We start from the raw sequence: 26473 nt of genomic DNA on the forward strand, positions 1-26473 counted from the left end.
TTGGCTATCCTTATTATTCCACATGAATTTCAGAACTCTTATTTTTCCACATGAATTTCATAACTGCTTTTTCTATTTCTATGAGGAATGTCATTGGGATTTTGACTGGAATTGCTTAAATCTGTATAATGCTTTTGATAGTATGGTCATTTTGATAATATTAATTCTGCCTATCCAAGAACAAGGTAGATCTTTTCATCTTCTAAGGTCTTCTTAAATTTCTTTCTTTAGTGTGCTGTAGTTTTCATTGTAGAGGTCTTTCACCTCTTTTGTTAGGTATTTTTTTTTTGAGGCTATTGTAAACGTGGTGGTTTTCACTGTTTCCTTTTCAGAGGATTTGTCACTGATATACAGAAATGCCTTTGATTTATGGGTGTTGATTTTATGTCCTGCTACTTTGCTGAATTCATTCATTAGTTCTAGAAGATTTCTGGTGGTATTTTTTGGGTCTTCTAGGTATAGAATCATATTGTCTACAAACAGTGCTAATTTGAGTTCTTCTTTTCCTATCTGTATCCCTTTAATTTTTTTTTTTTTGTCTATCTAATTGCTCTGGCCAGTGTTTCAAGAACTGTTAAATAGAAGTGGTAAAAGAGGGCATCCCTTGTCTTGTTCCAGTTTTTAGAGAATGCTTTAAATTTTTCTCCATATAGAATGTTGGCCTGGGGCTTAGCACAGATAGCTTTTATGATGTTTGGAATATATTCCTGTTATCCCCATTTTTTCTACTGTTTTGAACATGATTGGGTGCTGTATTTTGTCAAATGCTTTCTCTGCATCTATTGATGTAATCATATGATTCTTTAAGTCTATTGATGTGATGAATTACATTTATTTATTTCTGTATGGTGAACCAAAATTTCATTCCTGGGATAAACCACACTTTATCGTGGTACACTATCTTTCTGATATGTTTTTGTATTTGATTTCTCAGAATTTTATTGAGAATTTTTACATCTATATTTATTAGAGATATTGGTCTGAAGTTTGCTTTCTCTGATGTATGTTTGTCTGGTTTTGGAATCAGGTGATAATGGCCTCATATAATGAGTATGAAAATGCTGCCTCTTTTTTTATTTCATGAAATAATTTGAAGAGTATATGTATTAGTTCTTCTTTATAGGTCTTGTAGAACTCAGCTGTATATCTGTCCAGTCCTGGGCTTTTCTTGGTTGGTAGGCTTCTGATGGCATCTTTTATTTCATTGCTTGAAATTGATCTGTTCAAGTTGTGTATATCATCCTGATTCAATATGGGCAAAACATATGACTTTAGAAATTTGCCAATGCCTTCAATATTTTATATTTTATTGAAGTAAAAGTTTCCAAGTAATTTCTAATTATCTTTGGTACTTATGTAATGTCTGTTGTGATATTTCCTTTTTCATCATGGACATTAGTAATTTGAATTTTCTCTCTCCTTCTCTTTGTTATCATGGCTAAGGGTCTGTCAATTTTACTTATTTTTTTTCCAAAGAACTAACTTTTTGTTTTGTCAATTTTTTCAATTGTTTCTTTTGTTTCAATTTCATTGATTTCAGCTCTGATTTTAATTATTTCCTGTATTCTTCTTTTGGTGTTGATTTGTTCTTTTTCTAGGACTTTGAGATGTAATGTTAAGTCATTAATTTGTTGACTTTTTCTTTTTTTAAGGAATGAACTCCATGAAATGAACTTTCCTTTTAGTACTGACTTAATAGTGTCTCAGAGATTTTGATAAGTTGCATCAGAGTTCTCATTTAACTTTAAGAATTTTTCCTCTCCTCCTTGATGTCTTCTGTTATCCATGCATCATTCAATAGCATGTTTTTTAGTCTTCAGGTGTTGGAGTAATTTTTATTTTTTATTTTATCATTGATCTCTAATTTCAATCCATTATGATCTGATAAAATGCAGGGTAGTATCTCTACTTTTTTGTATTTGCTAAGAGTTGCTTTGTGGCATAATATATGGTCTATTTTAGAGAAGGGTCCATGTGCTGCTGAAAAGAAAGTGTATTTGCTTGTTGAAGGATGAATTATTCTATATTTGTCGGTTAAGTCTAAGTTATTGATTGTAGTATTGAGTTCTATATTTTTTTTGTTCATCTTTTGTTTGGAAGATATATCCAGTGGTCAATTTGACTCTTGAACTTGAGAATAATTTGTTTGATGAACACAGATGCTCCATTATTTGGGGCATATATATTTATAATTGTTAGGTCTTGTTGATGTATGGTTCCCTCGAGCAGTATGAGATGTCCTTCTTTATCCCTTTTGATTAACTTTGGCTTGAAGTCTACTTTATTTGATACGTGGATGAAAACCTCTGCTTGCTTCTGCAGTCCATGTGAGTGGTATGATTTTCCCCAATCTTTCACTTTCAGTCTTTGTATGTTTTTTTCCTATGAGATGAGTCTCCTGGAGGCAGCATATTGTTGTGTCTTTTTTTGATCCACTCTGCTAGCCTATGTCTTTTGATTAGTGAGTTTAGGCCATTAATATTCAGGGTTATTATTCAGACATGATTTGTATTCCCAGCAATTTTTGTTATTTAACTTGACTTGGTTTCTCCTTTAATTAGTTTTTCCTTTAGTGTAATATCTCCCTTTGCTTATTTTCATTGTTGTTTTTCATTTCCTCTTTATGGAATATTTTGCCAAGGATTTCTGTAGTATAGGTTTTCTAGCTATAAATTCTTTTAACTTTTGTTTATCATGGAAGGTTTTTATTTCATCTTCAAATCTGAAGCTTAGTTTTGCTGGATACAGATTCTTAGTTGGCATCCATTTTCATTCAGAGCTTAATATATGTTATTCCAGAATCTTCTGTCTTTCAGGATCTGGTTTGAAAAATCTGCGTATAACCTAATTGTTTTCCTCCTATATATAATATGGTTCCTTTCTCTTGTGGCTTTTAATAGTCTCTCCTTATTCTTTACGTTAGGAATTTTCATAATAATATGCCTTGGTGTGGATCTGTTGTGATTTTGTACATTTGGCATCCTGTATGCCTCTTATATTTGGTTTTCCATTCATTTTTCATGTTTAGATAATTTTCTGATATTATTTCATTGAATATATTGTTCATTCCTTCTGTTTGAAACACTGTGCCTTCCTCTATCCCAACAACTCTTAAGTTTGGTCTTTTAATGCTATCCCATATTTGTTGAATGTTCTGCTCATGATTCCTTACTATTTTCACTGTGTGATGTACATTCTTTCAAGAGTATATATTTTACTTATTCTTTCAAGAGTATATATTTTACTTATTCTTTCAAGAGTATATATTTTGTGTTCATTTTCTGAGGTCCTATGTTCCAAGTGGTCTAATCTGTTGGTGATGCTTTCAATTTAGTTTATTTTTTCTTTCATTTCAAGGATTTCCATTTGGTTTTTTTTTTCTTAGAACCTCTATCTCCTTACAGAAGTAATCTTTTGCTTCCTGTATTTGTTTATGTAGCTCTTTGTTGAAATGATCTTTTGCTGCCTGTATTTGCTCTCTTATATCACCCTTTTATTCACAAAATATTTTAATTGTGTACAATTTGAGCTCCTTCTCTGTAATTTCTTCTGCTGTGCCAGCCATAGATTCTAATAATATGGTATCTTTATTTGTTTGGGGCATTTTCCTTCCTTGCCTTTTCATGTTGCTCATGTGTCTTCCCTTTGTGGATCTGAGGCACTACCATTTTTACCCTATAGGCTTACAGTGCCCTTGTAGGGTTCCAATACCTCTCCTTTGAGGGAAAAGACAATGTTAGCAGATCCTAATATAAACAATATACAACCTAAAAAGAAACAGTTGGTAAGACATTTACAGTTTGGTCACAATGTACAGAAATGGTGAATTCAATTATTATCTACAATATAATCAATAGGTTTGTAAAAGGGTTTACAGTTTCTGACAGTGGACAAAGAACTGGGGTGAGGTGTAGGATGATATGCTGAGGAAGTAGGAGGTCAGGATATAGAGTTATTATATCTTAGAAAGTTTGAAAGAGAAATCTAAAGAGAAGGTTAATAGCAGTAGAATACAGAGGAAATAATTTTGGGTAGACAAGTAAGCAGGAAGACAGTAGAGTACATAAAATAAACACACATATATATTAAGAAAAATTTTAAAAAATGTTAAAATAGTAAAAATTGGAGAAAAAAGAACATACAACACATGTGTAATATACTATTCAGATGTCACAATCCTCAAAATCCTAATTCATGCAAAGTACTTGGTTTCACATATGTTGGGAATGTGATGGCAGGAGAATAGAGAGGGAGAAGAAAAAAATCTCAAAGGAAGAAATAAAGACTGCTTTGGTTGGAAATCAGTATCTTTCCTGCTTCCCTTCTCATCTAATAGGTGGGGTCATCTGCTGTTAGCTAGTATTTCTGACCTAAGGATGGTGAAGGTAACCAGGGTGTCACTGTGCTGGGTTAGTGACTGCTGGGGAGAGGGGGGAGTTAGAAACTGGGTACCTAGCCAGCTGGAGTTTCAAACTGGGAGTTGCCCAAACTAAAGATGATGTTGAAGATGACCCAACATGGAGGCAGCTGCTTTCAGCAATGGGGTGTCAATTTGAGTGGGGGAATCAGGAGATGGCATTGGACATGGGAGATGTGCTCAAAGTCAGCTCTGAGGCATGCAGTGTGGGACTGTCGGCTGTCTTGAGAGCCTGTGTGAAGTTTCCAGGTGCAGGTATGCTACTATACACAGGGGACTATCTCTGTTGCTGCAGAGTCTCAAGATGGAGGTGACTGGAGGAGCCCCTATGGGGGTCCACATGGGAGTGGTGACTGGAGTTCTTGCACGTGGGTAGTTGCTGGTGTCCTGTGTGGAGCAGCATCTGGCATTTCTGCTTGGGTGGGTGGGAAAAAGTTCTGCTTGGGTGCTGATGCTGATGGTCCTGCTCGGGCACCTGGTAGTCCTGTGTGGGTGAGTAGCTGGGAGACCTACTCTGACACTCAGGCCTGGAGTTGTTCATGGGCACGGTGGCTATGATTTCTGTGTAGGAGCAGAAATATCACTTGCAGAGAAGCAGTATTCTCTCTACTTGAGTCCCAGGTCAAGGTGCAACATAGAATGCTCCCTCCCTTTGGCCTGGCATCTTGCATCTTACCACAAAGTTTTAATAGCTTCTCTAATTTCATTACTTGATATTGATCTGTTTAAGTTTTCTCTGTCTTCATGGTTCAATTTGGGTATATCATATGTCTCTGGAAATTTGTCAACATCTTAAAATTTTTCTAGTTTATTGAAATACAAATTTTCAAAATAGTTTCTAGTGATCCTCTTGATTTCAGTGGTGTTTGCGATGATATTTCCTTTTTCATCACAAATTTTGTTCATTTGGGTCTTCCTTAAGGTATAATATTGGGTTATTTATTTGGTATCTTTCTGTTTTACATGTATGGACTCAGTGCTTTAACCTTTCTTCTCAGAACTGCCTTCTTATTGTCCCAGAGATTTTGATATGTTGTATCACTATTATGGTTTTTTTCCTAAGAATTTTTAAATTTCTCCCTTGATTTCTTCTGCTATCTATTCACTGTTCAAAAGCGTATTTTTTAAGCTCCAGGTGGTGTTAAATAGTTTCTGTTTTTATCTTGTCAATGATTTGTAACTTAATTCCATCATGATGTAAAATGATGTAAGAAATTATCTCTACTTTTTTGTATTTGCTAAGATTTGTTTTGTGAGCTAAAATATCTATTTTAGAAAATGTTTCATATACTGCTGAGAAGAAAGTGAATTTAGTCATTGAGGATGAAATATTTTTATCCGTCTATTAAATCCATTTGATTAATAGTTTTTTAGCTATAAAAACAGACAGGCAGCTTCTCAGCAAGGTGAGTGAACAAAAAAAGCTTTACTGGAATTTAAAACTGGACATTCAAAGCAGATCAGAGACTCAGAAGGTTAGAGATAGTAAAATAAGAAAAAAATTTCCAGCATTGCAGCTGAAGTCTACTTTGTCTGATATGAGAATATCTACCCATGCTTACTTTCAGCTACAATTTGCATGGTATATCTTTTCCCATCCTTTCACCTTCAGTCTGTAGATGTCTTTGAATTTCTTGCAAATAGCATACTGTTGGGGTATTTACTTAATCCAATCTGCCAATCTATGTCTTTTGGTTGAAGAGTTTTGTCTATTTATATTCAACTTATTATAGAGATGATTTTTATTTCCTGTCCCCACTTTGATTTGTTTGTAATGTTTATTTTCTAATGTTTAAGTCAGACTTCATTTTCCTTTAATTCATTCTTCTACTGCAATTCATCCCTATGCTGGTTTTCATTTTTATTTTTCATTTCTTCCAAATAAAATATTTTATTGAGTATGTTTCGTAGTGCAGGCTGATGAATATGAATTCTTGTAGTTTCTGCATATAATTAAAGACTTTTATTTCATCTTCAATTCTGAATAATTTTGCTGGATATAGTAATTTTATTGGTACCCTTTTTCTTTCAAAGCTTGGTGTATATTATTCCAAGCCTCCTGTATTTTAGGGTTTTGGTTGAAAATTCAGTTGAAATTTGAATTGGTTCACCTCTAATTGTGACCTGCCACTTTCCCTTGCAGCTTTTAAAATTTTATCCTTACTTTGAATATTAGGAATTTTTATTGTAATGTGTCTTGGAGATCTTTTTTGATTCTGCCTATGTGGAATTCTATGTGCTTCCTGTATTTAAATTTCCATGTCTTTCATAAAACATTTTTCCATGTCTTTCATAAGAAATTTTTATAATATTATTTTATTAAAAACATTGTGCATTCTTTTTCTTTGTATTTCAGAACCTTCATGTACCCTAGTAATTCTTAAACTTGGTCTTGCGATGTTATCCCAGATTTTTTGAATATTCAGTTCATGGTCTCTTAACATCTTTTCTTTCTTTCATTTTTTCTTTCTTTCACTATTTTCCCCTATTGCTGCATTATAGTTGTACATATGAGGGGATTTGTTGCTACATATTTGTACATGCACACAATCTAACAATCTAATTTGGTCAATATCAATCCTCAGCATTTCCCCACTCCTTCCATATCTCCCATTCATTGGTCCCTTTTCTCTAATGATCTCCCTGTGATTTTTAGGAGATCCAAGCAACTTTGCTTTCCTTCTTCCTCACTAGCTTCCACATGAGAGAAAACATAAAACCCTTAACCTTCTGAAGTTAATTTATTTTGCTTAACATAATGGTCTCTAGTTTGACCATTTCTCTGCAAATGTCACACTTTGTTTTTTCTCTATGACTGAATAAAACTCCATTGTGTATATATACCATATATACATTTTCCTGAATTGTTAATGATGTTGAGCATTTTTTCATGTATTTGTTGGCCATTTGTGTTTCTTCTTTTTAGATGTGTCTGTTTAGCTCATTTGCCCACTTATTACTTGGGTTATTTGATTTTTTGGTGTAAGGCTTTTGAGCTCTTTATATGTTCCAGAAATTAATCCACTCTCCAAAGAGCAGCTACCAAAGGTTTTCTCCCATTCTGTGGATTCTCTCTTCACATTCCTAATTGTTTCCTTTGCTGTGCAGAAGCTTTTTTATTCAATGCTGTCCCATTTATTAACTCTTGGCATTATTTCCCGAGTTTTAGGGGTCCTATTGAGAATGTCATTGCCTGTGCCCGAGCTGGAGTGTTGACCCTATGTTTTTTCTAGTAGTTGCATAGTTTCTAGTCTAATTGTGAGGTGTTTGATCCATTTTGAATTGATTTTTTGCACAGAGTGAGAGATAAAGGTCTAGTTTCATTCTTCTACATATAGATAACCAATTGTCCCAGCACCATTTTAAAAAGGCTATATTTTCTCTAATGTATGTTTTTGGTACCTTTGTCAAGGATCAAAAGACTTATCTGTGTGAGTTTGTCTTTGTCTTCTAATCTTTACCATCGGTCTATATGTCTGTTTTTATGCCAGTTCCGTGCAGCTTTTATTACTATAGCTCTGTAGTATAGTTTGAAGTCAGGTATTATGAAGCCTCCAGCATTGCTTTTTTGGCTTAAAATTACTTTGGCTATTTTTGGTCTTTATTATTCCAAATAAATTTTAGGACTTTTTTTTTCTAGTTCTGTAAAAAAATGTCATTGGTATTTTGATAGGGACTGCACTAATTCTGTGTATTGCTTTTGATAGTATGGCCATTTTAAGAGTATTAATTCTGCCTATCCATGATCATGTGAGGTCTTTCCATCTTGAGGTCTTCCTCAATGTCTTTCTTCAATGTTCTTTTGTTTTCTAGTTTTCATTGTGGAGGTCTTTCATCTCCTTGATTAGATTTATTCTTAGGTTTATTTTTTTGTTTGTTTTTGAGGCCATTGTGAATAGAATTACTTTCCTAATTTCTTTCTCAGCAGATTGTTTTTGGTATATAAGAAAGCTATTGATGTTTGCATGTTGATTTTATAACCTGTTACTTTGCCAAATTTATTAGCTTTAGCAGTCTTTGGTGGATTTTTTTGCTTTGTTTTATCTTCTTGGTATAGGGTCATATCATTTGCACACAGTGATAATTTGACTTCTTCCTTTCCTATTTTTGTCCCTTTCATTTTCTTCCCTTGCTTAATTTCTCTGGCTAGAATTTATAGCAGTCTGCTTTTCTGATCTCAGGTTTTTCTCTATTAAATCTGTCCATTGTGTTCCTCTGTGTTTTCCCTTCCTCTGTGCTGACCAGCACTGCTACTGCTGCAGCCAAAAATGGCTTGGCTTCAATGTAGTCTTTCTTTGTTTAATATACCCAACTTTCTGAGTCTCTAAAACACTCTGACTGTCCAATATTAAGCTTTAGTGAAATTCCTCTTTCACTCACCTCCCAGAAAAGCAGTACTACTGCTGTTTGAATCCAGAGTCACAGAGCAACTAGGAATAAAGCCTTTCTCTAGCCTGCCAGCTTGAATCCAAGTTTAACATCTTTTCTTTATGATCAACTTCATTTTCAAGATTATATATTTTGTCCTCAATGCCTGAAAAATCTATCTTCAAAGTGGTCTAATCTATTGGTGATGCTTTCCATTGAAATTTTAATTTGGTTTGCTCAGTCTTTCATTTTCAGAATTTCTGTTTGGTTGTTTTTCAGAATCTCCATATCTTTATTGAAATGATATTTTACTTCCTACATTTTCTAATTTCCACAGTATCTTTTTCATAATCATTTTTTCCAAATCCTAAATGTGATTGCTACTCACTGGCTTAAGACTTCCCAAAGACTTTGTCATTATTTAGAATAAATGAGAAAATATTCAATATGGCCTATGTTATTCTATTTGTTCTCTCATCTAACTTTCAACCACATCTCCTACTTCTAACCAGAATTATTCATTCTTCAAAACATACCAAACTCATTCAACCTCAAAGATTTTATGCATTCTCTTCCTTACACTTAGAATATTATTTTGCTATTTACTTTTCATTTGCCACCTCCTTTTGTGACTACTCTCTCTTCCATACCAACCATTCTTTATTTGAATATCCTTTTTTATGTTACACTTTATTATGTAGTTAAAATATTATTTATTTATATGTTTAAATTTTAACAAGGGTTTATCTCCTTGCAAGAATATAAACTAAATGTGGTCATCTCTTTATCAGGAAAGGATTTTCTGAATTTAACTCATTGTTATGTTCTATTGTTTTCTCCATATACTGGAATATCATCAATAATCAATACTTTTTTCATTTTCTTTATGCTTTAGTTCCAAAACATTATATTCAGCAGCACTTCCTTCTCAATCCTATTAAGAAGCCAATTTTTAGTTTTTTTATTGAAGACATTAGTTAGAATATCTTCTCACTTATTTAGAAGTTATAATATTATTTATAGTGTCATAATGGCCTGTAAGAAATCTTGGAAATTTCTAACAGAGCTGCCCAGAGATGGATGTTATTATGAGGGGTAATTAGTCCCATAAATGGCAGATATTCACATACAAGCTAAATAATCACATGATAAGTATAAAGAGTTCAAATTTAATATGGTTAGCTTGATTAGAAGGCTTTCAAAATTTTCTTCTGTCTTAGAGATATTATGGCTCCTTACATATAAGAGACCAGTCCTAATTAATGCAATCCACACTGGGTGATCAGTTGAATGTCTTTCATATTACAAATTGATGTATATGTAAAACAACCCTTACTACATAAATTTTAACATGTTTAATTTTGTTTTCTTTTACCTTTTCTCATAAATATAGGGATAAATTTTTTGAAAAATAATTTTAATTCTAAACTAGTTAGGCTAGATATTGAAAATATACTAAAGTTAGTATTCTTCTAGCATGTAACACAAGGGTAGCATATAAATAAAAATCAATATGTACAAGTTATGGCTTATTTCACTATAGAATTTAAAATATTTCAACATAAATTTTTAATTAATACTTTATACCTAACTTTTTTATAGTTCATAAAACACTTAGAATAATATATTAAAGTTAAGAAAACATATTTTTATGTTTTTATTATCTTAAAGTAACTTACCCTGGTGCGTAATTGCATATAAAAAGTGCTGCATGTCTAATATTTTGAATTCTTTTACATGGAGTAACAGCACAACCAACTTTGTAAGAGTTATCCCAAACAATCTACAATAAAATTTTTAAAGAAAACATAATATAATTCTAAACATTAATATTTTATCTTCTAAACAATAATATATTCCATTAATACAGAATCAATAGCCAAGAAATTCAAGAACTATGAAGTATTTTAATTTAGATACAGTTAAAAGTTATTGTGAATGTAGGACAGCATTTCCAAAACTACATTAAGAGACACATTTTAACAGGTTCTACTAATAGTGTATTAGGAGAAGCAGTTTGACCACACTGATCCAGAGTATTACTTCAGAGCCAAAGGAATTCATACATGATAAATTAATTTTCAATCCATTTGAATTTGAAAGTTCTAGGTCACTGGCAGAGAAAAAGGAGAGAAAACTTTATGCAAAAATGGAAATTGTGAATAAAAAGGAGAAAAAGAGAGACAATAAGATTATAAAAGGGAAACCAAAGAGATAAAAAGAGTAAAGAGTAGTTGACTGAAATTAGCATTTCTCTCTCCTTTTGTTGAGGAAATTACATTATAAGATACAAAGTGTGGTGCCAGGTGTGGTGTTGCATGCTTCTCCTAATCCCAGTGGCTTGAAAGCCTGAGGCAGGAGGACCATGAGTTTAAAGACAGCCTTAGCTACTTGGGGAGGTCCTAAGAAACTCAGCAAGACCATGTCTCTAAATAAAATATTTAAAAAAAAAAAGGGTTGGGGATGTGGCTCAATGGTTAAGTGCTCCTGGGTTCAATCCATAGTACCAAAAGAGGATACACAATGTGGACTTTTCACTCAGAAAAAATAAAGATTTTGAATTTGAGTAAAAAAGATGGGAATAATGAAAGATTCCAAAAATTCTCTGTACAACTCTAATATTTCTAATACCTGGAGTAAAGAAAAAGTACTCATTTTGTTTTATTAACCTCTGCAAAAGAGGAACCATTTCCATTTTAATTTTTTATTTATCTCTAATCTTATTGATATATATATATATATATATATATATATATATATATATATATTTGTTGATGGACCTTTATTTCATTTATTTATTTATATGTGGTACTGAGGATTGAACCCAGTGCCTCACACAGGCTAGGAAAGTGCTCTATCACTAAGCCACAACCCCAGCCCATCTAATCTTAGTACTTTTAAAAGTTTGTTTCTTAGAGAAATTATTCATTAAAAGAACAGAATTATTCATTAAAAGAACAGAAAATAGGACCACGTGTGGTGGCACATTGTAATCCCAATGGCTCAGGAGGTTGAGACAGGAGGATCATGAATTCAAAGCCAGACTCAGCAAAAAAAGAGGTGCTAAGCAATTCAGTGAGACCTTGTCTCTAAATATATATATATATATATATATATATATATATATATATATATATGTATAATGTGGCTCAGTGGTTGAGTGCTCCTGAGTTAAATCCTCAGTACCAAAAAAAAAAAAACACCCCAAAACAAACAAACAAACAAACAAAAAAGCCCAGAAAATATACTGTAAGAATTGAAATGGAGTCAAGCAGGCCAAATTCAGGACAAAAGAATTTCTAGGAACTGGCATTAAGAAGCAGAAAATACTGAGTATAGTAGCAGGTCAGGGAGTAGATTTGATTAGTTTACTGAAGGTATTAAAGACATATTAATGGGTCTAACTTTGATATGAGTAAGACAATGGAGAACAACTATAACTTTCTAGAAGAAGAAGGAGCTAACAAAAAAGAGTTAATCAAGGGGCTGGGGTTGTAGCTCAGTGGGAAAGAGCTTGCCTTGCATGCTTGAGGCACTGGGTTCGATCCCTGGAACCACATAAAAATAAAAACAAATAAAATAAAGGTATTGTGTCCATCTACAACTAAAAAGAAAAAATTGAAATAAAAAAAGTTCAGAAAAAAATTTTGGAGAATGATTCATTTGATGGAAGAGAAAGATGAGATCAATGTGAATAAATTCCAAAGTTTTGAGTTTTATATAAATCATGACACCGGGAAATATTGACTGAAAAATAACCATGTTTTAAATAAACTTGGGAGTTCAATATAGTCTTGATTTCTGATACAAATATTTATTGAAGACCTAAACAATGTCATATTTTTATGTTCACAATATGGTGAATGAGAAACAAGTTCTCCACCCTCAATGTATTATCAGATATATACTTAGATGATTATTAAACAATGTGGTATGTGAAATAATGAATAAATAAAAATTGGTTCAATATTCTTGAAGTATAAAGTATGAGGATGGATTTTTGGATATTAGTAAAATAATATTATTAATTTCCATTGAATACTACTATATTACTGCTTTAATCAGTCAGCTATAATATATATACTGATATATGCAAAACATATCATCTTTTGTTTTTATTCTCAATGATTTGTAAATAGTTTTTATTTACTAGATTCTTACTTCCTTTTCCAGTGTGTACTATTTTAGAAAATTGCCTTTTATCTTTGGGTATCAAGGTTAGGTTTATTATATTTTTAAAAAATGTCCCTTTTTTGTGGTATTGGGGATGAAACACCAGGCTTCATGCATGTTGGGAAAGCATTCTACCACTGAGCTACACCCTGGTGCTCAAAGAATATTTTGATTGTATGATTTACATATGTATGGGACTATGGACATTTGAAGATAGGACTGAATAGAATTTGAATTTTATTAGAAGTAATAATTTTACCATTTGTGTTTACTTATAAATTTAAAACATAAAACTAGTTAGTAAAGCAATTAAGAAGTCTACTGAATTAATAGCAATATAAAAATTAGATACCTGCATATAATTAGAACAGTTTTTAGAGCAAGTTCCATTTTCAAAATTAAAATATTTCTTCTCTGCATACCAACTTTTGATAGCAACAGTTGCAGTAAATTCATTCTCAGGGCCAACCCACATATTTTCACCAATACCATTAAATGTAGGATGGGCCATATGTATTTCTTCTAAATGAATATTAGGCTTAAACACACACTTTTTCCCCCAGGCTCTAGCAGTTCGTGATAAAGCTACATCCCAAGTCTGTAAGGAGAAAACAAAACAAAACAACAACAACAAACACACACACACAAAAAGCAGAGAAAATAGAACAATAATAAATAAGGATTTTTGTGCTCTTGATTATTTTCCAGAAATTCTATAGTTTAAGAATTCTAATTTTGTACTTAGGAGCTTTGTTTGTGTAATTTCTATGAGGAAATTTTTTTTTATAATTGTAAGTGAAATGATTATATCCTTGGACAAAGGACCATTCATATATTTGTAACTGAAGTAGTGGAATGATAGTGCAAATTATAACATTCTTAAGTATAGTCTGTTTAGAACATATATTTTAATCCCATGTTTTTTGTACTTAGTAACATAACAATTTTAAATAGAATTCATCTAATAACTATTTATTGGGCCTTCATTATATACCAAATATTGTGCTATCAGCATTAAAATGAGAAGTCAACATAAATTTTGTATTCAAGTTGCTTATTGTTAGGATAACACACACACATATGTGTATATAAATAAAATGTTTATACACATACATAAAAATCTTTAATACATGTGTTAACTTTATAAAAAAGATACATAAACACTTTTATGCAAGTCCAGAAATGTCACAAGATACCACATGATGTTGCTCCCTTACTATTTGTAAATATACAGAGATGTATGCTTTTATCATTTAACGAATAAATAGGTTTGTTCTTTACTTAACAACAATAAAAACATATTATGAAAATCAATAGAATAATCATTACACCAAAATACTAAGTATGTATGTTACAGTAAACATTTCTGAAAAACATTAAGATAGCTTTAGGTTTCTTAGTTAATTCCACAGATTGTACATAAATTCATTAGAGAAAATAAACAAATCAGCCCTTTAGAATATTTCTTTACTACTTCCCTCCCCCAAGGTAACCACTGTTCAAAAGACTACCTATTCACACATTTCTCTCTGTATGTACACACATATACGCATGCATTCAAATATGTGTTTGGTTGTTTTAAATGGGCGTTTTGTTATTAGTTTTTCTTTGTACTATTGTGATTACAAATTATGGTTGTTTCCCAAAGGCCATATGATAAACACTTGGTCCCCATCTGATGGCACTATTGAGAGGTAGTGGAAACCTGAGGAGGTGGGACTACTTCAAGGAATTAGGTCACTGTGATGTGTCTTTGAAGGGTATATTTTGTCCCCCCGGCTCCTGGATATCTTTCTTTTTTCTGGCTGCCATGAGGTAAACAGCTTTACTCCACCACACCCTCTGTGCCTTGTGTTCTGCCAGACCACAGGTCTATAGCAACAGAATCCGTTGAACATGGACTGATACCTCTGAAATTAAGAGCCCAAATAAACCTTTCCTGTTTTTTTTTCCCTCTGGTATTTTGTCACAGTATTAGAAGCTGACTAACTCAAAAAACTGATGAAAAGTGTAATTGTTACCAAAAGCTCAGTCCTTGTCCCTGATGCCAATTCAATAACAAGAACATGGTTTCAAGAAAAAGGAAAAAGAAGGTTATTACTTTGCTAGCAAAGGAGAAGCACTGGGAGTTCTGTCTCAGAAGCTATGAGACAGAACTCCATCAAGGGGAGCCAGTGGCTTTTAGAAAAGGTGATGCAAAGGCTACATTGCACGTGTTCTGTCTGGAGTTGTAATTCACTTGTTAATTTGGGAGATAGTCATTTCTGAGGTCTTCTGAATTACTTTATTCCTGTGGTGGGTTTGTGGCTAATGGATAGAAAACTCTGCTTAGAATGGGGAAGAAAGGCAATCCTGTTTCCCAAGAATGGGGAGCAGGAAAGATTAGGGAGAAACAGGGAGAGAGAAAGAGAAATAAATAGTTCTTTTTTAAAAAATAATTCACAGTTGCAGAGCATCAATGGCTATATTCAAAGCATAAAGTGGACCATGGTTATAGGATCACTGATATGACTATACCTGACCATGTGTGGTCATAAGCCTTTAGAACTGTTTCTGGGAGAAGTTTGGAAATGTTTTGAGAGACAGCCCAGGGAAAGCTTAGATTGCTGTAAGCAGAGCTCTATGGGCAGTTCTGATTACACCTCAAAGACCAGAATGCTGATAGGAATGCAGACAGTAAAGACTATGCCCATGAGGTTTCAGACGAGACTAAGGACTCTTTTGGGAATTGGACTAGAGGCCACATTCGATTTTGGCAAAGAATTTGTCTACATTTCTCCAGATTCTGAGACTATGTGAAATTGACTATAAATTGAAAAATAATTAATTTGACAGAGGAAATTTCCAGCATAGCATTCAGGCTCTGGTATGAGTATTGCTGACTAATTTATAAAGATTAGTAGCAAGAATCAGCAGTAAAAACCAGGGCAAAAGATGTGAAAACACTGTACAAAATTGGGGCCAAAGAAGATGTGGTTGCTGAAGAGATTAGTGCTAACTAAAGGAAACCAAATACTTTATACAGGGATAGTAGAAAAAGGCCTGGAGGTTATCTGTGAAACTGGTCAGTCTCCCTCACAGGCTCAAGCGATCAAAGCTATAACTTGTTTGAAATGCTTTGAGAAGAGAGCACCAGGGCAACCGGCTTAGAAATCATTTTACCATGCTCATCTATGCAGGCACTCAGCTATGCAGGCTGCTGCAGCCATGGTTCAAGTAGAGCCAGATACTGCTTGAGTTAGCTGTAGACTTTGGCACATCCATGTGATGCTGGTTTTGTAGGTATCCAGTGTGAAAGAGTTGTGGGGTCACAGAGAATTCCAATTAGATTTTAAAAGAAGGCCTGGGAGGCTGGGCAGTGTGTGGCAGGGTTAGAATCCCTATGGATAGTGTCTGAGAGTGTGATACATGAAGTTGTAAGAGCAAAGTCAAAGCAATAATGGAGAACCCTGGAAGTTGGAGATGCCAAAAACATGGGATGTCTGCTAAGGAAAGTTGTAGGCAATGAGTAGAGCCAGCCCCAAGATAGTGGCCATGTGGACAATAACTGGCAGGCAAGGCTATAGGGGAGGGACTGGTCCAAGTTCCTTGGAGCTTGTACCATACCAACATATGTCCCGGATGCTGAACATGGAATTGCAGGGTTTAATATTTGCCTGGTGGGATTTCAGTCTTGCTTTGCTCCAATACCTCCTTGGAATTTTTCCTATTCCTCCCTTTTGGAATGGGAACTTATATTCTGTCCACCATATTACATTGAAAGTATGTAATTTTCTTTTTTCTTTTACAGGGGCTCACAGCTAAGAGATTTTCTAGAATCAGAAAATCTAGGATTTGGTCTTTTGAGTCATATTGGAACTACTGAATTTTTGGAGATGGACTGAAGGCAATTTGCATTATGAGATGGACATGAAACCTTGAGGTCCAGGGTTGGAATGACAGGGCTTGAATCTAAAATGTCTACCTGAGACCATGTGCAAAAGGCTTGGTCCCTCAGCTGATGGTGGTATTGGGAGGTGGTGAAAACTTTAAAAGGTGAGGCCTAGTTTGAGAAATGAGGGTGTGCCCCTGAAATATATATTTTGTTCCTGGGCCCTAGTAGTCTCTCTGATTCCCAACCACCATGAGGAAAACAACTGTGCACTGCTGTGTGCTCCCTACCATCATACTCTGCCTCACCCATAGCAATGGGACCAAATAACTAGAGACTAAATCCTCTAAAATTGTGAGCCAAAATAAATATTTTTTTCCTTTAAGTTGTTTTTCTCAGCTTTTTAGTCACAATAATGAAAGCTAACACATCATTCCATATACAATACTATTGGTTTACAACTAATATTTATCATAGAGAAATTGTTCCACATTAATATGACCAGATCTGCTTAATTTGTACAAACTCTGTATAGCATTCTATAGTATATATACCCTACAATTAATTCCATATTAATAGCTTCTTAGATTATTTCCCTTTGCAAACAATTCCTCTTACCTATCCTTCTTCTGACTTACTTTGAACATAGTTTACAACCTTACCATGTGCCAATCACTATTTTAAGTTTTCTTTAATGTAACATCTCATTTAATTTTTATAATAACCCTATAAGTAATGAATGTATTATTATAAGTAGTAATATGCATTATTATTACTATAGGTATGTATACACTTAACCATGGAGATACATTCTGAAGAATACATCAGGCAGTTTCATTTTTGTATGAATATCATAAAACATATTTACATCAAACTAGATGGTATAACCTACTATACATTTAGACTATGTTGGTATATACCATCATACATGCAACCTGTATTTCTGTTTCAGAGAGGAAGTAACTAAAATAGAAAGAAATTAAGTAGATCACTTAATGACTCATAGTAATCTATATAAAGATTGTAGTTAAGCCCAGGAAACATAATTTTCAACTCCATGTTTGTAAGCATTTCAGTTAATTGCTTCCCATAATTATGTATAAATAAATTATGATACTTTCAAATTCCTTTATTCAACCATGAATCAAATTGTAGTTGGAGATAAAGGCTAAAGTTTCAAAAAGTGGCTGATGAGTAATTAATGAGAAATTTGAGAAAGTAAAGAATTTTATTAGCCTCTAGCCTTTACGTAGAAAAATTGAATCCATATTCTAATTCATGCTTCATTGGAGGCAATATGAAAATTTTAATTTTTTCAATGTTTCCCTAGAATATGTCTAGGTATAAATCTTTTCTCACTAATTTGTCTTAGAATTTGGTGTTTCCATTAAAAAATATTTTTTGTTTCTTTAAAAAATAATATAAAGGGGGCTGGGGATGTGGCTCAAATGGTAGCGTGCTCGCCTGGCATGCATGCGGCCCAGGTTCGATCCTCAGCACCAATACAAACAAAGATGTTGTGTCTGCCGAAAAACTAAGAAATAAATATTAAAATTAAAAAATAATAATAATATAAAAAGTATAATCATAACTATTATATATGGATTGATGATTTCATTTAACTCATTAATTGGTAAGAGATCTTCTAGGAAGTTATAACTTTTTCAAGGAAAATATAAAGAATTCTCAATTTTATGTGCAGGAAATCAATTCACAAGTAAGTGTAAAAACTGGGTCTTATCCATAGTATAATAATCAGTTACACTTCACCAGACACAGCAATTTAACATTTCTATTGCATATCACCAGTATTGTATGGATTTCACAATTGTACATAGCCTATCTCAAAGACAATTATGAAAAATATAACTGGTGTCAATAAAATAAACCAGGCACCCAATGTTCAGGTTTTCACAATTTTTCCTAACATCTCTTTTATCTGAAAATCCATATCTTTCTTCATCTCTGGGAAATTTGCCTCTATTTTTTCTTAACTTCTCCCCTTTATTCTGTTTTCATTTCCACAATATCTATTAGATTTGAGAATGTTTCATTCTCTTTTCTCCATCTTTTTAATATTCCCTTTGTGCCTTTGCACATTCATTTATTTATTCATCTACTGAATAAACATAAATATTTCTACAGATAAATTGATGAATATAAGGTAAGACCTCTAAAATTGAACCAATTGAAGAAAAAATTACCCATGATACTTGCTAACACAGTAAGATTTAGAAGATATTGTGATAAGATATTATAAGAAAGAGGGATGAGGCTCAACTTCAAATACAAGGATAAGTAGAAATTTGGGGCACTGGAGCAAATAAGGGGGTAAGAGAACGGAAATTTACTAAAAGGATAAATCAAAGTGATTCTTGCTCAATTGACCTAACAGGACTCTTGCAGAGGGAAGGCCAGGGTGATCACAGACCAAGAGAGAGGGATGAAGAATTTGATCAGATATTGAATAATCAAATACCAAAGGTAAGGGATTCTCCCTAAACTGGGCTAGGTGGGATTGTTGTTAAAACTAGATAATAGAGGCCTTAGGACAGGGACAAAGGCTGAAGCCTACTTAAAGAAGGCTCAGAGAAGTCTTACTAAAGTTTGCTCAAGAAGAAGATCTCTGTCAGTTCTCTTTGTGGTCAAGAAAAGACCTTTTAACTATAAATCCATTTTTCAATTAGTTGTCTTTTGTTCATTAAGAACCAGCTGAGTGAGAGGATAAGATGGCAGATTAGCAGGAGATGGCTTTTCTCACAGCTCCGGGACATGGGACTCAAACCACCAGAAAACTTCTCTGTGAGGCGAGTCTAAAAAAAGCACTCCACTGATACTCAATATTGAACAGCGAGCCTTGAAGACTGGGAAATTTGGAGTACATCAGATAAGGATAAGAAACAGAATTGGGGCTAAGCTCCTGGTAGGAATGGGGGAAATTAATACACAAGATCGGAAAAGACTAAACAGTGCTGGGAAAAAATTTTCTTGGCATGGAAAATCCCAGGATCGGAGGGGCAGCCTGCCCTGGGCTGACCCAGAGGCTATTCAGCTCATCAACTTAGACTGGGAACTTAGATCTGGGCATGTGGATCTGAGTCCAACATAGAAATCTAGCAGATACCAACTGCAAGATCTAAACTGAGCCTAGAAAATCAGGAGAATCTCTGGCACAAAGAATTTCTGGCATGGAGACCATTTTGCCTGAGGATAATACAGGACAGAGAGGGTAGAGAAAGCTCACCCTTCCCCAATCCCTTGAACTTGGCAGTACCCAGGACCAGTGGCAGGTGGCAGATAGAGGATCTGAACTGGTGGAGTAGATTAAACTCAGAGCTCAGAGGCAGTCCTTGAGAAACCCAAAAGGGCAGTATTCCCTAATAACAGAACCAGCAAAGGACTGACTGCCCTTTCCAATGAGTGGAACCCTGGGGAGAGGAAGTAGGGTACACTCCTAGAAGTACATTGATTCATTTACAGCCTATAACTCTCCACACAATATAACACTTGGACCAATAACACATAATATAATACTTATATTATACTAGACCTAATCCCTTCCCCAGGGAGCTTTGCTTCCAGAAAGTCAGCTAATAGAACCCAGGAGTAACTATACCCTGGAGGTGAAGTTGAAAGCATCTTCTACAGGTCCCCACACCATCCTGCTGAGAAAGGAAGCTGAAAAAGGGAAAAACGTTTTGGCACAGACAGCAAGCATACACTCTCATTGACTATTTTGCTGTTTTTTTGTTAGTTTGTTTGAATTTGTACTGATTGATACATGATGGACATTTATACATTTGTACATACACATGTTTGTTTCTGCTTCCTCATTTCTAGCATATCTTGAAGGTAGTCATTTTTCCTTACTCTGTTTTTTGAGGGTTGGGGTTTTATATTAGTATATTTTAGATTGATTTTGTGTTGTCTATTTCACAACTCTGTTTCCCTTTATTTCTATTTCTCTCTTTTCTCTTGCTAGCAACCAAACTCTATTGCTCTTTCACTCTTCCTTTAATTCTTTTACTTCTATTTTTCTTCTCCCCCCTCATAAAAATACATAGCTTATGTCACCCTATTCACCTGTTGAATCTACAAACCCTTTCTACCCCCCATCTTTTCTTCTTTCCTCTTAAAGAACTCTAACTCCTCCTAATACTAATTGGTTTTTAAAAGACCAGACCCCATAACTAATGCTATAGAAATAATAAATACAATAGTAGTCATAGAAAACACCTATTGTTTGATTTTATGCCAGATATAATTCATGATTACTTACTGCTTTTACTATAAATTGCTGAGCCTACCATAGCTCTCTCTGGTGTCAATTAACTTTGTAAGTGTTAAATAGGAATTTAGTACTTAATTTGATATAATCTACTGTATTCATAGTTGGGTGCAATTGTTTGGCTCCCCCTTAATCGTGAGGCACAGGAAACTGACAGGATCACCAAAAGCACATAGAAAACAAGCCCTGCTGCTTCAGATCCATTTGGATAGATGGGTAGACACACACACACATAAATATATATATATATATATATATATATGAAAAATCAGGAAAAAAACCAACCCAAACAAACCAGAATGACTCAATAGCAGACTCCACTGACACCACAGTGAAGGAAAATATCAGAGTAGAAATTTACAAAGCTTATAGCTAAACTAATCTATGAGATAAAATATACTGTAAGGAGTGAAATCAGAGACAAGATACAAGAATTGAAAGATCACTTCAATAAGGAAATAGAAATTCTGAAGAAAAATCAAATGGAAATTCTCAAAATGAAGGAATCAATACCAAACTAAAAATTCAATGGAAAGCATCACCAATAGAATAGACCATTTAGAAAACATAGTTTAAAGCAACGAAGACAAAGTACATAATCTTTAAAATAAAGTTAATCATGGGGAAAGGATGTTAAGAGACCATGAATAGGATTTTCAAAAAATATGGGATATTATTAAAAGACCAAACCTAAGATTCAGAGAGGTAGTTGAAAGCTCAGAGCTACAAATCAAAGGAATGCACAATCTTTTCAATAAAGCAGTAACAGAAAATTTCCCAAATCTTAAGAAGGAAATGGAAAATCAAATATAGCAAACATACAGGACTCCAAATATACAAAATTACAACAGAGGCACTCCTAAGTAAATTATTATGAAAATGCCAAACAAACAAAATAAGAATAGAAATTTAAAAGCTGCTAGAGGAAAAACAACTGGTCACATTTAGAGATAACCCAATCTGAATCTCAGCTGATTTTTCAACTCAGATCCTAAAAGCTAGGGAATCTTGGGATAATATATACCAAGCTCTGAAAGAAAATGGATGCAAACAAAGAATACTATATGCAGAAAAATTAAGCTTCATATTTTAATATGAGGTAAAAAACCTTCCATGATAAACAAAAGTTAAAAGAATCCACAACTAGAAAGCCAGAACTACAAAACATACTCAGAAAAATATTACATGAAGACGAAATGAAGGATACAAATAAAAAATAGGAGAGGGTGAAACTAAACTGGAATAATAGTGTATCAAAGGAGAATATAACTCAACTAAAAAAACTAAAAATAAATAAAAATGATAGGAAATAAAATCATCTTAATAGTAACACTCAATGTTAATCGACTCAACTTCTCGATCAAAGAACACAGATTCTTTGATTGGATTAAAAAAGACCCAGAAATATGCTATTTCCAAGAGACTCACCTCATAGGCAAAGATATCCATAGACTAAAGTTAAAAGGAGAGGGGGAAAAAACAACAACAACAACTATCATTCATATGGGTCTCATAAACAAGCATAGGTTTCTATTCTCATATTTGAAAAAGTGGACTTCAAACCAAAGTTAATCAGAAGAGATATAGAAGGCCATTTCATACCTCTTTAGGGATTCATAAAACAGAAAGAAATAATAGTCATAAATATCTATGCATCAAACAATGGAGCAACTATGTACATCAAACAAATCTTTCTCAATATCAAGATTCAAACACACCACAACACAATAATTCTGAGTGACTTTAACATAACTCTCTCTTATGTTAAAGATATATCATTCAAACAAAAACAAAATAAAGAATCTATAGAACTAAAATTACAATTATTAACTTAGACTTAACAGACATATATAGAATATTTCATCCATCAGTGACCGAATTAATTTTTTTATAAGCTGCATATTGAACATTTTCCAAAATGGATAATATTTTAGGACACAAAGCAACTCTTATCAAATAAAAAAAGAGATAATACCTTGCATTCTATCAGATCATGATGTAATGAAATTAGAAATCAATGATAAGAAAAAAATAAAAATTACTCTAATACCTGGAGACTAAATAATTCACTACTGAATGATAAATGTATAACAGAATAAAACAAAAATGAAGTAAAAATTATACTTAGAGGTAATGAGAATAATGACATAACATATCAAAATCTCTGGGACACTATTAAGGCAGTTCTAAGAGGAAAGTTCATAGCATTCAGCTCATACATTAAGAGAATGAAAAGATACCAAATAAATAATCTAACATTACACCTCAAAGCCCTAGAAAAAGAAAACAAACCAACACCAAAATCAGCAGAAGACAGGAAAATCAGAGCTGAAATCAATGAAATCAAGATTTTAAAAAAGATAATTCAAAAAATAAATGAATCAAAAAGTTGGTTCTTTGAAAAGAATAAGCAAAATTGACAAATCCTTAGCCAAGCTAACCAAGAGAAAAAGAGAAAAAACGCAGATTATTAAAAGCCAATGAATTACTAAAATCCATTTTCAGTCCATGAAAACCTTGAAGACATTGATAAATTTCTAGAGACATATAACCTACCCAAATTGAACCAGGAATATATAGAAGATTTAAACAGGTTAATTTTATGAGGTTGAAGAAGTCATCAAGCAAGAGCCTGCCAACAAGGTAGATTCTCAGAAAATTTCTACTAAATCTTTAAAGAATAAATAATTCCAATACTCCTCAAATTATTCCATGAACTAGAACAAACTTCCAAAGCCAATTCTACAAAGCCAATATCACCCTGAAATCCAAAACCAGACAAAGACACATCAAGGAAAGAAAACTCCAGACCAATATCCTTGATGAACATAGATGCAAAAATTCTCCATAAAATACTAGCAAATTGCATACAAAAACACACTAAAACTATAGTGCACCATGATCAAGTGGGTTTCATCCCAAAGATGCAAGATAGGTTCAACATAAAGAAGTCAATAAATGTATTTCACCACATCAATAGATTTAAAAGACAAGAATCACATGATAATCTCAATAGATGCAGAAAAAGCATTTGACAAAATTCAGCATCCATTCATGATCTAAACACTAGAAAAAAGAAATAAAAAGACTATATTTCAACATTGTAAAAACTACATATGATAAACCAAATACCAACTCATTCTAAATGGAGAAAAACTGAAAGCATTCCCTCTAAATACTGGAACAAAACAGGAATGCCCATCTCCACCAGTTCTATTCAACATAGTGCTAGAATCTTCAGCCAGATCAAGTAAGCAAAAGAATGAAATAAAAGAAATACAAATAAGAAAAAGGAGCTCAAACAAGATCTGTTTGCCCACAACAGGATCCTATATATAGAAGACCACCCTCCCCAAAAAAATACTCCACCAAAAAAAAAAAACTTTTAGAATTCATAAATGAATTCAGCAAAGCAGCAGGATATAAAATTAAACTTTATTAATCAATTGTGTTCCTACACACCAATGATGAATCAGCTGAAAGAGAAATTAGGAAAACCATCCCATTCACAGTAGCTTCAAAGAAAAACAAAACACTTGGGAATCAATATAAGAAAAAAGGTGAAAGACCTCTACAATAAAAAATACAGAACACTAAAGAAAGAAATTGAGGAAGACCTTAGAAGATGAAAAGACCTCCCATGTTCTTGGATAGGCAGAATTAATATTGTCAAAATGGGTATACTACCACAAGTGCTATGCAGATTCAATGCAATTCCCAACAAAATTCAAATGATGTTCTTCATGGAAATAGAAAATTGCTCCTGATATTTGGAAAACTAAGAGGCCCAGAACAGCCAAAGCAATCCTTAATGAAAAAAAAAAAAAAAAAAAAAGAAGAAGAAGAAGAAGCAGCAGGAGGCATCACAATATTTCATAAATATTTAGTATTTAGTATAATACTAAAATTATACTATAAATCTATAATAACAAAAAAGCATTGTATGGGCATCAAAACAGACATGGAGACGAATGTAGCAGAATATAAAACACAGAAATAAACCCACAAAAATACAGTTACCTCATACCAGACAAAAGTGTCAATAACATATATTGGAGAAAAGATAGCCTCTTCAACAAATGGCACTGGGAGAACTGGAAATGTAAAGCCTCAAATAACTAAAATCAGAAGTGAAAGAGAGGACAATACTACTGATCTTAACAAATAAAAAGTATTATAAGACCACTAGTGCTATTAACATATGTAGGTCAATTAAATGAATGACCTAGATGAAGTTGACAGATTCTTAGAAACATACATCAAGACTAAATCATGAAGAAATACAAAATCTAACGAATTCATAATTTGTAAAGAGATTAAATCTGTAATTCAAATCTGCCAATAAAGGAAGTCCTTCAGCTAGATGGCTTCATTGATGAATTATACCAAAGACTTAAAGATGACTTAACACCAACAGAGGAAGCACTTCTTAATTCTATCAGTACAGCATTATCCTGAAACCAAAGTCAAAGATACTAAAACAAAATAAAACTAAAGATGAATATCTTTTAAGATTATTAATGTAAATGTCCCCAATAAAACTTTAAAAATGAGTTCAACAGCATATCATTTGTCCGTGTGTGTGTGTGTGTGTGTGTGTGTGTTTGTGTATAGTGATTTGTTTCTGGATCCTTTATTCTATTCCATTAGTCTGGGAGATTCTGTGTAAATAGACCTTTCTCCAAAGAAGAAAAACAAGTAGCCAAAAGCACATGAAAAGACGCTCAAAGTCATTAATCATGAAATCACAATGAGCTATCATTTCATACCCATTAGACATTTATTATACAAAAAAACACCTGAAAATAACAAGACTTGACAAAGATATGAAGAAACTAGGATCCTTGTGCATTCCCAGTAAGAACAAAAGTTGGGCAGCCACTATGGAAAACAAAATGCTAGTTCTTTGAAAAGAGGAAAAAAACAACATGAGATTACCAAATGATACAGCAATTCTAGTCTGAGTGCATACCTAGAAGAGAAGCAGGGACTAGAGCAAATATTTGTCTGTTAACATTCACAGTAAAATTAAGCAAAATAGCCAAAGGATGGAAGCAACCCAAGTGTCCTTTTGGCATCAACAGCATGGACATAGAAGAGCAATATACAGAATTTAAGTGTTATAAGAAATTTTAATATTGGAAGGAGGTTAATTACATAGGTGGATTCTTGGGGAAAAAGAGACCCTTAGTAGATGAAGACTGGATCTATGAGCATGACCAGTCATGTTTGTTTCTTTCATTGTATGGACAAAACCTCCAGCATACACTTGTAACTGATCAAGTAGAACAAAAACACAAACAATTTAAATGTAACCAGGTTCAAAATGAAAATAGTATGCCCCAAAGTGATTTAT

The 26473-nt window shown here is 33.3% G+C and overlaps 1 protein-coding gene across 1 annotated transcript in view; it reads right to left on the reverse strand.

Moving 5' to 3' along the window:
- Window positions 1–26473, reverse strand: part of Glipr1l2 (GLIPR1 like 2) — a 50882-nt gene that overhangs the window by 22597 nt on the left and 1812 nt on the right. Inside the window, exons 2-3 of the mRNA XM_026409349.1 lie at window positions 13311–13556; window positions 10465–10568 (exon numbers count right to left, since the gene is read on the reverse strand). Coding sequence (XP_026265134.1) covers window positions 10465–10568; window positions 13311–13556 — 350 coding nt within the window. The remainder of the gene's footprint in view (window positions 1–10464; window positions 10569–13310; window positions 13557–26473) is intronic.

This window comes from Urocitellus parryii, chromosome 5, assembly GCF_045843805.1.
Source record: "Urocitellus parryii isolate mUroPar1 chromosome 5, mUroPar1.hap1, whole genome shotgun sequence".
Lineage (NCBI taxonomy): Eukaryota > Metazoa > Chordata > Mammalia > Rodentia > Sciuridae > Urocitellus > Urocitellus parryii.